At 44.0% G+C, this 18,771-nt stretch overlaps 1 protein-coding gene across 4 annotated transcripts in view; it reads right to left on the bottom strand.

The window, feature by feature from the left end:
• Positions 1–608: 608 nt before the first annotated feature.
• LOC135265189 (G-protein-signaling modulator 1-like) overlaps positions 609–18,771 on the bottom strand; it is a 41,527-nt gene continuing 23,364 nt past the window's right edge. For all 4 annotated transcript variants that reach the window (XM_064354578.1, XM_064354576.1, XM_064354579.1 and 1 more), the window contains 5 exons: positions 15,386–15,456; positions 15,126–15,305; positions 5,920–6,088; positions 3,949–4,157; positions 609–2,820 (listed from right to left, as the gene is read on the bottom strand). In XM_064354578.1, coding sequence (XP_064210648.1) covers positions 2,620–2,820; positions 3,949–4,157; positions 5,920–6,088; positions 15,126–15,305; positions 15,386–15,456 — 830 coding nt within the window. In that variant the 3' untranslated portion in view covers positions 609–2,619. The remainder of the gene's footprint in view (positions 2,821–3,948; positions 4,158–5,919; positions 6,089–15,125; positions 15,306–15,385; positions 15,457–18,771) is intronic.

The following is an 18,771-nucleotide window of genomic DNA, read 5'->3' as shown; positions in this document are numbered from 1 at the left end:
AACTGATCCCAGATCAATGATGAGCTACTGAGATCAGATTTCAAATGGAGGTTTTGCCTGCTTTCTCTATGCATGAACAGAAAGCAAGTCAGAAAGATAGTAGCTCCATTCTGAGATAAAAGGAGAACTGAACATCTTGGCTAGTTGGACTGTGAATGATTAGAAAGGGTTGAAGTCTTGACTTTTTTTCCACCCCAAAGTTCTCCCCAACTTTTCCCTTTGGATCAAAAACCTGTAGGCAGCTAAGAAGTCCCTGTTCTTCCCCAGCTATGGAATATTTGCTGCAGTGTGCCCTCACGCCAGGATAAGGACACAGGACCCAGGGAACACATCACAGGCATGCAAGCTTTCCGGAAAGTTCACCAAAAACAAGTTTACTCGGTCTGGCTTACAAGCTTCTCATATGTGACCTGAGAGGGGATTCTTTCATTTGCTCTTTTTTTTGCTGTATCAGCATGACAGAGATATCAACGATATCAGAGATCCAACTGACAACACCTTAGATGTGGGATCTGTGGCCAGTGCTGTGCTTTTTCGGATTCAAGCAATTACCACACATACTTGTATGGCCACAGGTCAAGAGCACATAGATGCTGATTGCTCAGATGGTGCTGAGATGCTTGGACTGCAGACTCTAAAACAAACCAGATGGTCAGCTCTTGCATTAGTTCCATCCTCTCTACTCCATTTTTCTAGAAGGTTCCAGTTGGCAATGGAAGTTTCCAGGGCAAGAAAATTCATGAAGAGGCACCTTGAAGGCTAGAACATTCATTTAAAACAGAACTGCCTTTGGAAATCTCAAAAATTTTGTAAGATGCATAAAATTGGAATGTTTCATCTTCAGCAATAGAGGCAAAGTATCCAACATTAATTCCTCAATCTTAATTTCTTCATTGCCCTTTATTCATTTTTTTCTGCATTATTTGGCACTATGTTTGTAAGTGGACTCAGTCAAATGAGTAAAACATTGTAACACTGGAGATCAATTGCAGCTTTAAATGATTCATGTCTTGTAGCCTATTTGTAGAGAGACGCAACACTTGTTTACAGGGATTCTTACCCAAATTTTCTCCTAGGAGGCGGAAATTCATTTTTTCACCTGTACGGAACGAGTCTCTGGTCTTAATCTTGAGAACCATATATGCCACTATGCTGAAAGCTACACTAGGGATATTCAATGAAAACAAAATAAAAAATATTTTTGAAAATATTTTCACTGCAACTGTCCTTTAAGACACTTGTATTATGCCAAACTTTTTAATAATTTCTGCTGGGTCTCAGGAGGAAATGACTAAAATAACTTCTTTAGAAACTGATCTGGCTCTGAATTCCAGAATATCGGTCTTGCTCCCATTGTCTTGAAGAATACAAACTTCCCTTTCTGAGTGTAAAAGCTGTTATGTCTGTCTGAGCACAGAGCCTTTCTAATCTTAGAATGCAGAGCTAACCACCTGGTTAGCCTAGAGAACCCTATGTCCATATTTTCCCATAGAGAAATCAGCCTCATTGTACTGCTGCTTCAGTTGCACTGAGTATACTTTGACTGCATGTGACATGGATCAGTGTTACACAGCCTCCTTCCAAACACTACAGCAGGAGAGAGGCTGTATGGACATTCTGCCAGAAATATAAGGTGCAAAAAAAACTGCTACACAAGAAAGCCTGCAAACCGTGCAGCCGTGGCTACACTCAGAGGTGTTGTGTAACCCCAAAAATGGAGTAATCGCAAAGGGTTCAATCTATATCTTAAAGGGGGGGAGGGGCATCCCTACCATAGCTTAGAAACCTGTGTACCTTTAAAATGTTTTCACAGTAATGTTTTCCTACGTATATGCATGACTACTTAAATAACTTTACTATTCGCACCGTGCCTTCTTCTGAAGCATCCCCGTCTCAAGGATTTCTATGCCTCCAAAACAAAATGGATTACAAGGCGGTGAAAATAATTTGACAATAAAGCCATGCCCCAAAAATTCCACTCAGAACAAGGAGAAAATAATGAGCAGGTACCATTTTTTAAACTGTGAATCAGCTTTCCTTTTCTTTGTTCCCATAATGCAACCTCATAGATTCAATTTTGCCCCGGTTTTAAAAGTGCAAATCCAAAGACAAAACAAAAACATGAGAGAAGAGCTAATGCTTAAAGTAACACTGATATACATGCTCTTCACTGCCTACGGTAATACTGTTTCCCCACAAACACCAACTTTATTCATGCACTTTGCTATACTCCAGAAAGCCAGGATATGCCAGTTCTGAGACACTGATCTGATTTCTCCTTCACATCTATGCTGTCAACACTGTCCAACATCATCCTACAACCCCATCATATTTCTTTTACTTCCTTGATTCTACAGCTGCGACAGGTTTCAGAAAGAGTCTGTGACCGGAATGGGTCATTCTGGTGGGTGGGATATGAGGGATGGGACTGAGGAAGGTCGAGGTTCTCCTCTAATCCCAAGAAACTGAAACCTGATCTAGAGTGACCATTCCCCCCCCCTCAAAATTTCCAGAACATGTATGGGTTCCCCTCTCCCCTTGTATACAAACAGATATTAGAAATAAAAGGATTAGATTCATTGGGCGAGGGGAGGAGGGCAGTCAATGCTGGGAATCGCTCTAGCTGGAGTCTCCAGAAGGGGGCGACGGCGGGTCAGAGTCGGGCTCGTCCTGCTGGTCCGAGGGCAGGTGGACTCGCTGCTCGTCCATGCGCTTGGCCTGCACTCTCTGGATCAGACTGAAAAAGTCCTCGTCTGGAACCGTGGGGGCCCGCGGACCCAAATCGGGAGGGGAGCAGCGCTGATCGTCTATCCTAGAGGACTGGAGGGGGAGGGAGGGAGGGAGAGAGAGAGAGAGAGAAGGGAGACAGAACAGCAAAGAGAGGGAGGAGGGAGTAGAGTGGGGGGGAAGGAGGGAGAGAGAAAATGAAGCAGAAAGAGGACAGAGGAGTAGTTACATTTTATTGCATAATAGCAATCTAGTATACAAGTTTATGCAGTGTCTTATATAGGAAATTATATAGTTGCATTCTAATAGGATAATAAGAGAAGCACTGTATAAAATGACATTTAGCATTCTTTGTCACAGCCAGTTACACTTTACATTGTCTGCCTTAACATGCACACAAAATGGTCTTTGCACTGGTTGTGGTAATACTCTGTTGAACAGTGCTAAAGATAAAGATATTTCTGTATGCATGGTCATCATACCATCCTAAGTAAACCTTTCGAAGTACACATTCGAAATTCCACAAGAACAATATTTTCTGGCAGTGACTCCCACTTTTGCATTACCTGGTGTATTTATTTTTCAAATTTTCAGAAAGCATTTGAAAGACCATCTCTGTTGTAATGCTTTCTTTTGTCCTGAAATTTCACTAAATGAATGAATATCATAACTCACAAGTGAGTCTAAAGTGGGTCTTACAGTTGCCCCAAAAAATACGAGATATTTGGGCTTGTCATGACAGTAAAGAAGAGAGTGAATTATGACCCAGGATTCAGTGAACAAAACAACACACACATGTAGGTATATTTCTGGGTGGGAAATATATCCAAAAGTAAATGTTAGCATGACTCAATATTCAATATATAAGAGCAATTTCCCACATCTTATTCCAGTTACTCATAATGAGGATTACTTGCCCAATCAGTATGGTTAATGGAATAAGGTGTTTACATGACTCATGTCACAGTCAGAACACTGGAATATGTTAACATCATGATATTAGCATGCCTGTAAACATGGTCACGTTTTTTTTTTTCTATTTGAATGACCAAAATTCCTTTGAACTGGAATTTGAATCTGAGAGAAAGCGAGAGCAAGCGGGATTCGGGGGGTGGCACTGGAGGGATGGAAGTACGCAAAGCGTCAGCGAAGAGGAGCGGAGCGCGTGCGAAGGGAGGGAGGGTGCGTGCGGACGCGGGCGTGCCTCCAGACCGCCCGTACCTGGCACTTGATGAGCATGTTGAAGAAGTCGTCGCCGGGCTCCTGGGGGTCCGCGTCTCCACGCAGGTGCCCGAGGTTGTTCTGGGTGATCCTGAGGCCCGGCAGGTTGCCGACGTTGGCCCGCTGGTCGTCCAGCCGGCGGCTTTGGGAGCTGGCGATGAGGTCAAACAGCTCCTCCGTTTGTGGTGAGGAGATCAGGGAGCAGGAGTCTGCCAGACATACCGAAAGCCCTGGTTAAATATGCTGAAAAGCAGTCATAAATGCTAAAAGATGCAATAAACACACAGTGGAACATAAACACACCCGAACAATCAATAAAGACACAGAGAACAGTGCTCACACGGGTACATACGCAAACACGCACCAAAAAAAAAAAAACTGATGTTTTAAGTTTTAACTTGGTTGTGAATAAATTGAAAGAGAAAGTAACATGTCTTTATATTCCATTAAAAGGTCAATTTAAATAAAAAAAATCCAATTTGCATTTGGCTCAAAAGTTTCACATCAGTAATTGAACCCATCACACATTACACAACACTAACACAACAGAAAATTTCAAAATGAGACAAACAATTGAGACCCTGTAAACAAAGTTTTGTAAAAGTATCCTCTGGGTTCAGAGGAAAACCACAGATGATGCATGCCAGGCAGAATTAGGCCAATATCCACTACTAAGTACTATTCAAAAAAGAGCCATCAAATGTGGAAATATTTTAAAATGAGTGATCCCCCACTGCTATCTTTATAAAGCCCTGAAATGCCAGGAGGTGAATACAAAGAAGAGTCCCCTCAGTCAGCTGGTCCTGGGATTCATTGAATACTAACACAACTAATAAAAGCCAGTCCCAGGACAGTGACATCCTTCTAGCTCAGATAATTTCACCCAACACAGTTATAATGAAACAAAAGGGAAAAGCATTTTACCTATTGGAAAAAAATGACAAAAACAAATTTGATAGCTATTTGGCTCTAAACAGACTGTGTCTGTGTCTGCCTACCTGACCATGGTGACAGATAGCAAACAGAGAAAAAGCTTGACAATGTACAAACTGGTCATCCTAAAAGGCAGATACAGGCAGACCTGACTGCCCAGAGAGGACAGACTGTGCCCACAATGCAGTCAAAGAGTGGTGGAGACAGAGCTACACTCGAAAATGACCAGAACACAAGGGAGAATTTTGAATGACCACCAAAAGAAAATGTATTGGACTAGTGGCAAATTATGTTACAGCTCGCCATAAATAGAGGGACAACCAGTGAGTGTATGCTTTGGAAAGATAAGCATGTATCTTGTCATGCCAATAAAGCATTTTATAAATTTGAAAAAATAAAACTGTGTGGCAGGCTGTGACAGGGAGACAGGCAGCGATAGAGTGACAGGCTGTGATAGAGAGACAGGCAGAGATAGAGTGACAGGCTGTGATAGATATGACAATCTGTGATAGAGAGACACACTGTGATAGGGAGACACACTGTGATAGAGAGACAGGTTGTGATAGAGAGACACACTGATAGAGAGACACACTGTGATAGAGAGACACACTGTGATAGGGAGACACACTGTGATAGAGAGACAGGCTGTGATAGAGTGACAGGCTGTGATAGAGTGACAGTCTGTGATAGAGAGACAGGCTGTGATAGAGAGACACACTGTGATAGAGTGACAGGCTGTGATAGAGAGACACACTGTGATAGAGTGACAGGCTGCGATGAAGAGACACACTGTGATAGAGTGACAGGCTGTGATAGAGAGACACATTGATAGAGTGACAGGCTGTGATAGAGATACAGGCAGAGACAGAGTGATAGGCTGTGACAGGGAGACAGTCAGAGATAGAGTGACACACTGTGATAGTGACAGGCAGCGATAGAGTGACAGGCTGTGACAGAGATACAGGCAGAGATAGAGTGACAAACTGTGAGAGAGTAACAGGCTTTGATAGAGTGGAGGGCTGTGACAGGCAGGCTGACCAATGAGGTCACCCAGTGGTGACTCAGGGCTGGAGGTGGCCCCACCCACGGCACTGCCCTCATCCTGCGGCTCATCAAGATGGCAGCGCTGGTCATCCATGCGGCTGCTCTGGAATTTGCTGAGGAGGTCGAAGAAGCAGTCCTCATCAGAGGGGTCCCTGGCCAGCTTCTGAAAGAGAGGTACACCCGTGTGAACCCCATGCTCTCTATCGCCTCACACATCCCACATCCTGCATATAATCCATTACATTTTCAGTACAGAAATCTGCTTAGTTATTCAGAGGTAACTGATGTCTTTTTAGACTAAGTTAATAAACTTAAGTCCATGACAGCCTGACAGGAGTTTATTTGTTATTTTTTGCAACCATGCATTAAGAGCAGTATTCAGAGAAAAAAGTGTGTGTGTGTGTGTGTGTTTATGTGTGACTGAGTGAGAGAGAGCGAGTGTGAAACAGAGCATTATGTGCATGAATTTGCGCATGTATGTGTGCATGTATATGTGTGTACAAGCATGTAGGCGTGCCTGAGAACAATCTGTACATACCAGTGTGTGTGTTTGCTTAAGAAGTGCAGGTGCATTGCGTGCATTTGAGCGGAGTGTGTGAATCATAAAAGTGTATATGCTAGCTGCATATAGGCAGCATGATAAAGGACATTGTCCTATAAAACTCACCTTGAACAAACACATTCTAAACTGGGTCAGCTAGCCTGAGTGGGAATGTGGGCCAGCGCAGACAGTGAAAGAGAGCCTGGAGTCTTTGTCATTGTGTGACATTGCGCTGCTTAGAGCTTTGAGGCCCTGGGCAAGTTTAACTTCCACAACGTAGCATCTAGGCCACAGATGAATCGCTACACCAAGCTCCAATCGCACATACCAACAGAACTGGGTGGACACAACGTAAACCCAAAACCGTCACCGTGTCTTGGTGTGTTGCCAGATATCTGTGAGTGTGAGGGAACACATGAATATTCACTTTGTCCATTATTATCTAGAAAACATGAAAATCTTTTTTGTTTGAGAGTTTGCTCCATGCACTAGCCTCTCATTGGCAAAGACGTCCAAGATAATGCAGTTCATAAACATTTCAACTGAGACTTGAGCATAATTTCCATTTCCATCACACGGCCAGAAATACTCCGTAACTCACATGGGTGGATGGACCGTGCAGGTGCTGTCCCGATCAGTTTCAAACTCAGGGGATACATAAGCTTCTCAAGAGATCAATGACTCTCAAATGCTACGCAATGGTCACTTACATATCCCGCAGTGTAACTGATTGCAAGTGTGTTCAGGATATAATCTTAAATCTTATAATCCTGGTCATCGTCACACAGATAATGATATGCTCATGTCTGGTGGCCTGGCCTTTCGGCATACGGTAAAACTACCGCGCAGACTGCCAGTCGGACCAGCGTAACACAGGTGTTTCTTCGTGCGTAGGGAAACCGGCAGCACCAAGCAGCCAGGGGTAGTATTAAATTGGGCATTTAAACTTGCTAACATCAATAAATCACTGCAAGCGCCCACTCTGCACATTTGCGATAACATTTCCCGCCGACAAATTGCCCCTGTGTCAGTCTCAAAATAAACTAACCCAGCAGCAACAACTCATCCAGACCTCTCTGGAGAAAGCTTGGTCTCTCTTTGTGCTCTCTCACTGCTGTGTGCTGTGGAGCTGGGGTCTGATACGTTACATCTGTTTCATGTATGTTCCTATCCATAACAACATGTGAGGCAAAATACACCGATCAGCCACAACATTAAAACCACCTGCCTAATACTGTGTAGGTCCCCCTCGTGCCGCCAAAACAGCTCTGACCCATCGAGAGTTTTTTAAATCATGTGGAAATAATTCACCCTCTGACAACATCTTAGCTTTTTATAGCCCTGTAGCAATGAATAATGTAATAAACTACCGATAGTGTAATAACTCCCAATAATGTAATCCATTTCAAATTTATTATGTAATAAAAACCAATAAGTAGTAGTAGTAGTAGTAGTAGTAGTACTAGTAGTGTACTTCATTGATCCCCGGGGGGAATTTGCACTGTTGCAGCATCAAAGACAACAAAGTAATACAATCAGATACAAATTTACAGTAAATACAAATATATACAGAAATCCAAATATACCAGAGGACACCTTCAGAGGTGGAGTCCATGCCTCGACGGGTCAGAGCTGTTTTGGCAACACGATGGGGACCTACACAATATTAGGTAGGTGGTATAAATGTTGTGGCTGATTGGTGTATATTGCAATCAATGTGCTTGAATTAATGTAATCTGCTAACTCTGTTCTTCAACAGAAATGCTAACAACATTCATATGAGAGGAGGGTGAGAGAAAGAAACAAAGGAGCATGAGTATACAGGGGAGTGGTAAGCAGAGGTAGGGAGAGATAAGAATAGCTGATAATGGGGGTAATAGATCATGGAGTTGGGAGAGACAGTGGAGGGGTGAAAAAGGTTGGTGAGGGGTTGGTGTGGGTGGGGGATGTGTGACATTGCTGAAGCACAGGTGAGACGGGGTGACTTCTGTTTCACGCTGGCTCATCGTTCATGCGAGGCAGAAGTCACCTTTTCATGAAGTGCACGTCACCCTCCAGCCAATTACAGAAGCAGCCTCTGCTCATTAACATGCAGGCCAAACAGTCAATCCCAGCCTCATGAAAGCTAGGCTCGTATGTGAGATGCTGTGGAGGTTTCTCTGGTTGCTAAATCCACAAAAATTAAACAGAAGGGGTGGGGGGGCCAAACCTTGGAAAGGAAGAGCTTGGGCACTGAAATCATGCGGATATACCACACCTTTGATTTCAGCCCTGAAAAACACCCCCCCCCCCCCCACACCCCACCCCCCGCTGCTTTTGCATTTTGCAGCCCTGGCATTATCTCGCCCGCTCCGAGCTTGTGACCTTGTGAAATCACACGTCTGTGCGAGCATCATCTCCAATACATATGCACGGTTCTCACAGGTCTTTTCATCTTGCAAGCTTGAATGTGACTAAAATCCCCCCCTTGAGGTCACATGACTTTTGGACAGCAACGGATCTGATCTTGCTGACAGGCCCAGAGGTCATCCAGCATGTCGTCTGTGATGGCCAGCCGCGTGACGAGGCCGGGCAGCTGAAGGCTACAATCTGGATGTTGACATGGCGCTTGGACAGCGGGGGCCGCGTGTGGTTACTATTTATCATCTTTTTTTATTACTGACCCGGCTGCATTACAAGACTGGGCACCGGTACACAAACTGAGATTGGCATGTCCCTATTGCATAACATCCGATACGTCCCTAATGCGTTAAGTATATGTCCCTAATGTATTACATCCGATATGCCGCTAATGCATTACATCTGATAGTCCCGAATGCTTTGTGTTTGATATGTCCCTAAAGTATTACATCCGATATGCCCCTAATGCATTACATCTAATATGTCCCCAATGAGTTATGTCTGATATGTCCCTAATGCATTACATCAGATATGTCCCTAATGCATTACATCTGATATGTCCCTAATGTATTACATCCGATATGCCCCTAAGGCATTACATTCGATGTATCCCTAATGCCTTATGTCTGATATGTCGCAAATGCATTACATCCAATATGCCCCTAATGCATTACATCCGATATGTCCCTAATACATTATGTCCGATATGTCCCTAATGCTTTATGCCCATTATGTCCCTAATTCGTTATGTCCGATATGTCCCTAATGCTTTATTCCCATTATGTCCCTAATTCGTTATGTCCGATATCTCCCTAATGCTTTATGCCCAATATGTCCCTAATGCATTATGTCCAATAGATCCCGAAAGAGTTGATTGTAGTGTCAATTGTCAGCACAAATCTCTACATAGAAATGGTCTTATGGTACCACCCAAGAGAAGTCGTAGGTCTCTACAAAAAATTTCTGAGGGGCAAGGTCTTTGGGGTTGGCCAGAGACCTGAGATTTTTCTCACACCAAACCACCTGACTTACTTCTATTATAATTGAAAGTTTCACTGGAGGCACAGCATCCACAGTGAAGTGCATGCAAGCAAAGGAACATGATAAAACCCGAATCGTTGCCGCTCAGTTCACATGGCCACGCCCGCGAGGCAAACGCATTCAACCAGGAAACGCGCTTTGGACTGCCAATCAACATGACTGCTAACCATGCAAATGCGGCACTCCGCCCTTCTTTGGAAATGGAGAAGATGCAAAGAAATTTGAGCCAATTGCAGGGATTGTTGTTCTGTCTTACATTGACCCTAAAAGTTTATGGCTAAAAATAACGCATAACTGCTGTAGAACTGCAGCAAAAAGCACCCCTGGGCACATTTGACTCCACAGAAGGACAAAATTACAGGCAGGGTCATGCACTCTTGTCAAAGTGAAGGATTTTAGACACACATGCACGCACGCACACACACACACACACACACACACTGCCTCCAGACACCTCAGAGAGGAGCTGCCCTCTGCTTTCCAGCAGAATCCCTCAAGCACAGGATAACCGTGTTTCAATCCTGCCCCTATTTAAGCACCAGCCCAGCCCGGTCCTGGTCTATGCAGGACCACATACAAAAGACACCAGAAACCAAAGGTGAGCTAGTAACGTCCAATCAGCTCCCTAGTGTGCCCGCCCCTACCAGCTGCACTGACGGACAGAGCAGATAACGGCCTTTTTTAACCGAATCACATCCTAATTAACACCCTTCCCAGAGTGCCCCTGGGGGAAATCAGATATGTCATTTAATGAAAACCTTTTCAGCCATACGTCTTTTCCTTTTACACGCACAGGGCATTCAATATCTCATTAGTCACGGTGTGAAATTTAAATGGAAATAAAAATTCTGAGAAATGTAAAACAAAAGAAGCTTTATTCATTCAACAATTTTCTCAAATTAATTGCCTTGCTCTAATGTATCCGTTGCAGAAAATTAGTTGGAAAAGCAATGATTTTGCCAAATGTCCGAAGGGCTAATATTCCAACAGCATTAAAGCCTCATTTTTACTTATCTCTTTAGGTTATTAGCGTTGCAAATATAAAATACCCATAATGGTCTAACTCAGGCAGTCAGAGAGAGGCCACTAAAGGTTGTTTAAACAACAGCAACAATTAAAAATAAACTAGGTCAGAAGGTGTAATTGGGTTAGGATCGACACAATAAATCCACGTCTGAAATCACGCCATAACCTCACCACTACACAGACAAAACACACACACACACACACACACACACACTTTTAAAAAGTAATTCTCAGTACAGTAAATGGGCAACAACTACACTGACAACAACGCAGAAAACAAATAATTTTCTCACATTTTTTTTGCCTGTGAAGCAGCTCTGGCTTTTTCTTTCTTAAAAACTAAATGAAATAAGTTAAGATTTAAAAAAACAAAACAAATCAACACAGAAGTATCATCACGAGTGTCCCGCAAAGGGAGCCGAACAAGTAGGGCTAGCTAGCAGCACTCCACCAGCGCCTCTCGCCCCTACTCTCTGTCCCTCCCTCTCCCTCTCTCTCTCTCTCTCTCTCTTTGTGGGACACCTTTCTGCCAACCCCCAGCCGGGTTCCCACGCTGGTAAAATGTCTCATTACAAGACTCTGGGTCTGTTCATCAGGGTCCCCCACCCCCCGATCCTCTAGAGATAGAGAGAGTGTGTGTGAGTGTATGAGAGAGAGGAGGGGGAGGGGGCCTGGTGAAGGGCACAGGCTGCAAGCGTGTCAACACTACCTCAAATCACCCCCCCCCCTCTCCGGACACACCCCTCAGAAAAGAGCTGTCTGTATGGGTGGTGTGTGAAGCGAAGGTCTCTTACTGTGGTCCAGCCAAGTGCACGCACTCTCTCCTCCTCTTCTCATCAAACAACTCGCTGCTTCTCGTCCTCTGTTCCCCCTCTCTCACTCTCGCACCGTCCTGATACTAAGGCTGTCGTTATTGTTTCACACACAGGGAGAGGGAAGGAGAGGGAGGGAGGGAGAGGAAGAGGGAAGAGAGAGAGAGAGAGAGAGAGAGACAGAGAGAGAGAGAGAAACAGAGCAAGAGTAGGAGAGAGAGACAGAACAAGAAGAGAGTGAATGAAAGCCCAAGATAGAGACAGAGAGAGTGTGTGTGTGTGTGAGAGAGAGAGAGAGAGAGAGAGAGAGAGAGAGAGAGAGGATGGGGCAAAGTTTCTCCCCTCGGCTTACATCACGGTCGCTATAGAAACCAGACCACCAGTTCCAAACCTTGCCCCTGGTGCACACACAGAGAGACCCACACACACACATTCCTGCATTGCTGCGTCTCAGTTCTCCCAGGAGACCGCTCTCCTCTCACTCCATTGGCTGCGGGCATAATTGGAGCTCCCACACTGGTTCCCGCCAGAGCAGGGCAGACCCTGTTAGCGGGGTTCACACCTTCCGCTGAGGGAGCAGGCCCAACCAACAGGAGGCAGAACGTGGGGGGTGGAGTTAGCAATGGGGGGAGGGGGGGTTGGTTCTGTATCCTAGATACCTCACACACTGATCCCCAGGGCCAGGAGGATCTAAGAATCCTGCAGAGGAAATCTGTCTCCCAGCCCCAGAGCATGCTGGGCCGGCGGAACGGCACCTTGCTCCTCAGGTTCAGGTGGGGACATAGAGACTCCCAGCAGGTAACCCAGCAGGTAACCCATGGTATGAGTCCCCCATAACTGTCTCTCTCCACCACTGCCTGGACATCCTGACCCTCCATCAGCCTCTGAGACCATCTTTACTCTGCATTTTAAATGCATTCTTGGATCTGTTTTTCATCAAACCTAGTTTCAGCAGAAAGCACACTGCTACGCAACATTTACACTATCACCAAATGTGTGTGTAGATATTTGCAGGACATGACTCAATTTTATGTGCCTGCTCGACCACTCCGCTCTGCGGCAGCAGGGCGCCTTGTAACCCCTCCCACCCACCCCAAAGGGATCACAGAGCTTCTCCACCCTAGCTCCCCAGTGGTGGAACGAACTCCCCGTCCCTCTCTGAACCTCCCCCTCACTACCCATCTTCCGCCGTGGCCTGAAGACTCATCTCTTCAGACTATACCTAGACTAACCACCACCACGCTGTATAGTTCACTCTTTTATAATAAAAAAAAAAAAAAAACCCTTTTTCATGTCACTTGTTACACGTTGCCCCATCCCTGCACTTCTTGGTAACTTGTATTTGTCCTAATACTGTAGCTTATTCTTCTGCCTAGTTGGCTTTGCAGATGTTAGGCCAGAATAGTGTTCATTGTTCTCGGCTAGAAATAGCTGTACAAAATAAGTATTGTACCTTACTGAACCCGTGATCAGCAGTTGTCTATGACCATGAAATGCACTTTTTTGTACGTCGCTTTGGATAAAAGCGTCTGCCAAATGAATGTAATGTTGTAATGTTTCCAGTGAGATAACTTTCCGTGCCACTTCAGTCACACATATGCACACACAAAAAAGGCCCGTTGTAAAGGCCCGTTGTAAAACTTTATTTATTTTGCCAGATTAACAAGCATATCAATTATATAAGTAATGAATTAACAAGTAAACCCCAAAGCTTTCCTTTATCTGTTTAATGCTGTACCAGTCTCCTTTTGTCTAGCTGTATTGTCTAACTGTACAAGTTAGACAATACAGCTAGACAAAAGACAAAATTAAAGGAGAAATTCAATAAAATCTAGTTATATTTTATAAAGTATAGGCTACACTTAAGAGGTAAACTCCTCTATTAACTGTATATCACATTACAACAAAAAAACGTTACCAGCATACAAACATTTCAAGTTATTCACACATACAAAGCACTGTCTTTAATTAAAATGTAATCAAGTCAAATAATTTAAACTTGCTAAATCTAGGCCTGCCATTAAAAGTATTGATATCAAAATAAGGGCAAGTTACCACAAACAATATTGGCTATCTTAGCTCATACAAATTTAACAAGCTTTATTCCAAAGCAATGCTACCCTATGTTCCCTAAATTATTTCATGTAACTTGGCCCTGTGTTTTTTCATCTTAGCAATGACAATGCCAGTTAGTAATGACAATGAAATGTGAAATGCATACACCTCTTCTGTCCAACAGTACATACACCTCCTCTGTCCAACAGTGTGTACACCTCGTCTGCCCAACAGTGTGCAGTACATACACCTTCTCTGTCCAACAGTGCATACACCTCCTCTGTCCAACAGTGTGTACACCTCGTCTGTCCAACAGTGTGCAGTACATACACCTTCTCTGTCCAACAGTGCATACACCTCCTCTGTCCAACAGTGTGCAGTACATACACCTTCTCTGTCCAACAGTGCATACACCTCCTCTGTCCAACAGTACATACACCTCCTCCGTTCCAACAGTACATACACCTCCTCTGTCCCACAGTGCATACACCTCATCTGTCCAACACCATAGTGCATTCACCTCCTCTGTCCAAAACTGACAAACTGACAAAATGACGAATTTTTAGTGCTTGAACATAAAAAAATACTCAAAAATGCTATTAAATTGAATTAGAATTTTGACATGAAATCTGACACAATAAAACTAATCTTTCCAATGTAGGCACTGAGGTAGATTATATTGCCATTCCTCTAGGTTACACCAAGTCTGGATATCCCTCTCAGCAATTTAAGACAAAGCCATAACTGACCATTTTCACTGTACTTGCATGTCAGTTAATTTGTCTGTGAATTACTGACACATTTTCAGCAGTAGGGGGAGCTCCTAGACAACACTCTCAAGAATTGCAAGACCATGAAGAACAACTAAGGCTTCTTAAAAAGGGCTTTTTTAATTTTTACTGCATAGGTTTGCATTCATATTGATTGAATGTTCACATGCGTTAAGGGCACTGCGCGATATTGGGAACTGATTCGCTTGATGGATGAAGGATCAATACAAAATGCTAAAATAGGCTCCTGCATTGCCCTGCTTTTGTTTTGATTTCCCAGACTGTGTTCTATTCATACACCAAACACAGGTGAAAACTGATACCCAACTCAGTAATTTGGGTGAGAGAACATTCTCTGTGAAATATTCAAACTGCCTGCTGTTATAACTACTTCAAGATTTTTAAACATTAGGCATTTTCAGGGGAATTTTGGATAAATGCTGACCCCTGTCCCCTCCAAGGGTTAATCTGAAAGATGGAAACTCATTTCAGGGAACCAATCAGATGGAAGCTTCATACAGAGCCTCAGGGAGGCACCAGAATGTGCGTGCTTACCGACGTGGTCACCTGCACGCTGATGTCATCAGCATCCAGCAGAGAGTCCCGGCCGGGCCCCCACATCCGCTCGTCACCCAGCCGGCCCTCAGGCTGCCCCGTCTTATTGGCGGGCCTGGAGCCGTTGCCCCGCCCACCTCGGGAGGAGTCATCCAGGTGATTACAATCGCCATTCTGCTCCTGAGGGGAATTGAAAGGTTTTATCAATCACACCACCACCGGCAAACATTAATGAAAGCTTAGGTAGTCGGAACCAATACCTTTTCAGATGAGTACTTCCACAGGTCCACACTGTCCATGCTGTCTCTGGAGCTGAACTTTGGTCTGGCACCTGAACAATACAGACGCACAAAAGAGGTGAAATACATCAAGTCAGCATCCACAACATACTGGTGACCAATGAACTATAGCATTGTTCGACTGGAAAATGAAATTCTATTTTAATTTTAATTAAATTTATAATTTCTTTGCTTTATTTAGTCTTTTCTTCATGGAATTCATGCATTCAGGATACATGCTTTCTACAATTACTGTGAAATGCTATATTGCAAAATAGAAAAGTTATAACGGCAGTATAATGAAAAATAAAGTTTATTATTATTATTATTATTATTATTATTATTGTGCATTTACATTTCTGTCACTGGATTACTGATTTCTGATTTTCTCAGTAAATCCATTCCGTTGCTAACAGGCTGATGGGTTGAACAGAACTGTGAAGAAGTGGCTCCTGTGACAGAGTTTTAACAGACGCACGCCCCGTGCCAGAAGCTACGCCGAGGGTGGCACACACTGTGACCTTACACGTCAACAGCTGAGTGCCTGGGGCAGAGTGAGCGATTAGCTGGGTACAGCGAGATGAGTGAGTGCTCGAACGTTCAAGGCTAATGCCACGCTACTGCCCGTGGGCTTTCACATCCAAAGAGAAAGCTGCTTCAGTAACACATGCTGGACACTTATCGAGATAACCGACCGACCCACAGATGTCACTGTGACTCTGAGAGATTAGACAAGGCTGACAGCAACAAGAGCGCTAGTTTGTAGTCGCAGCCAGAATTCAGCACCCATGATCAGAGGGCCTTGTCCATTATAGTTCCTGTTGAAAAGAAATGACGTGTAGTTCAGGAAAATAACCATTTTTAAAGTCAGTCGTCAAATTCTGCACAATTGAACTGACGATGGATCAGGTTTAAATTAAGGTGGGACCAATGAGAAAGTTAGTTTGGTTCACATATCCCACCTGTCCCATCTGCGTTGATCTAAAGATCAGGTATTTTGCTGAAGTATGGGATATATTGCAGACCTCAGTAATCGGAGTAAGGAGCCGGCTCTCGTTTGTGAGCGTTGGTCAGTGCGATACTGCTAGCTGCAGTTCCCATGCCGTGCCGCCAACGCTAAATGTCAAGAACTTTTAACTTGGATTGTAAGTTTATGTTAAGCGCTTCAGCAGACTAATGTTCCGCGTAAGCAGCAACACCAGACCAGACCGACAAATTAAAGTGCAAACCTCAAAGGCAGCACTCCCACTGAGACACCACTGAGAGCGAGAGGGAATCCTGATCGATAACCATCAAAATAATACTATCACTTTAGCGATTAAATTACGCAGCGGTAAGGAAATGTAGCGGTTAAGCTAACGGCTCTCATAGACTGGCAAACCAGCCACAGTTGCGCTCTCATTACTGTAAATGGCTCACTCCCATCAGAGCTGAGTCAGCTTGACATGGGGCACTGAGTACCAGAATTGAGCTAAATTTATGTATTTTTTCTCACTTTAATATATCCGAGTAACTTTTGTTACTCACAGTTGTTGAGAAAGCACCAAAGAAGTTTACTTAAAATATCGGTCCCTTCAAAGTCATTCAAAGTCACACACACACACACGCACACACACACACAGATAACACACACAAGAAAACACAAGTCATGAGACCCAAGGCCCTTGACTTTTCAAAATCACTGATTCTCTTAAGAACCAAACCAAACATCACTGTGAAATTTCACAACAACACATATAAATATAGGGCCTCCAGGATATATAACTGTATTGAAATAAGGCATGTCAAATATAACATCCATATCATATATTACTACAATAAAAGTTTGCAGCCCTTGGTGTAAAGATGACATATGGATGTAACCCATGTTTTAGTACGTAATTTTACCTCTAAAAATGTATTCATATACAGACAGCCACCAATCAGGATGACTTGAGGAATATGAGAAGTGAAACACAGCATGTATAAACAAGGAAGTATAATACCACCCATAACTTACAGGCTGTAACAGACCCAGAACTATCTTATCCATTTAAAACACAATTCTATTAAGTTTAACAACACCAGTATGTATTGGAATTACTAGACAACTATGAGTGCAACCAAAATAGCAATCAGGTCAACACTGAGGCTTGGTCCAGATGGCATATTAAAGAAGTCAAAAATGAGACAAACACAAGTGTAAATTATATTTAAATCCTCACTGCTGAATGTTCAATATGCGGGTTGCTACGTCGCTCCAGCTCACCAGCTGTCTTCCGGCCTTTTCCACAGAGGGAATTCCACCAGTCTTACAGCACACCGACAGGTCACAGAGACCTCATTCCTATGGCCCACAGTCCCCTACCTTTCGCCCTGCTCATGCATAACTGAGGAAAGTGTGTTCTCTCCGTCTGTCAGCAGCTGGGAACGAGGGAGGGAGGGAAGGAGCGAGGGACGGGCAATGCCACTCAACCTTGGAAGAACATGCCACTTGACAGCTGTATGGGAGGTGTGTGCCCTGCACTCCACTTTCATGGATTAACCTCATAAGGTATCTTGAGTCACATGGCCTCACAGTGTTAGGCCATCTTCAAAACTATTGTAAGATGGCCTAACACTGTAAGGGTGTGCTGATGTCAACAACTCTCATTAAATCTATCATTAAAATATATTATTATGGGTTTGTATTTTATCATGTGATTAGTAGAAAGGTACTAAATCTGCAGCTCGTCTGGTCTTCAACCTCCCCAGACACTCCCACGTCACTCCCCTGCTCACTACCCTCCACTGGCTGCCTGTTATAGCTCGCATCAAATTTAAAACATTGGTCCTAGCATACCAGGCAGTCAAGGGATCAGCCCCAGCATACCTCCACAAGATCTTCAAACCCTACGTGCCAGCCAAACCCCTCCGTTCTGCTACCTCAGGACGCCTGGCACGTCCCCCTCTTCGCACCTGCGCTTCTCAAACACTTCTCCTGTCTGTTCTGGCCCCACGATGGTGGAATGACCTCCCCGAGGAAACACTGAGACACTGACCCACTTCAAGTGACGACTGAAGACTCACCTCCTCAGGCTGCACCTCTCCCCATCCCTCCCTACCTCCCTGTAATCTCTTAATTGACTGTAAGCTTAGGGTTGTAACTAGGTAGTTTTTCGTGGTGACTTAGTTAATGCACCTGTCTTAACTACTGCTTGTATTTTTGCATAGACTGCGTTGTTGCTGTTCTTGTTTGTGTTAGTGTTCATCAGTTTAACCTTCAGGGTCCAAGTTGAACTATGTGGTTGTTCCCTGCACTTGGAACGGTACTTCTCTCTAGGGTTTTCGACATACTTGTTCCTGGTTATGGTTATACACTTTGTTGTACGTCGCTCTGGAAAAGAGCG

This window comes from Anguilla rostrata, chromosome 10, assembly GCF_018555375.3.
Source record: "Anguilla rostrata isolate EN2019 chromosome 10, ASM1855537v3, whole genome shotgun sequence".
Classification (NCBI taxonomy): domain Eukaryota; kingdom Metazoa; phylum Chordata; class Actinopteri; order Anguilliformes; family Anguillidae; genus Anguilla; species Anguilla rostrata.
Note: the sequence above shows the minus strand (reverse complement) of the source record. Positions and strands in the feature narration are given on the sequence as shown.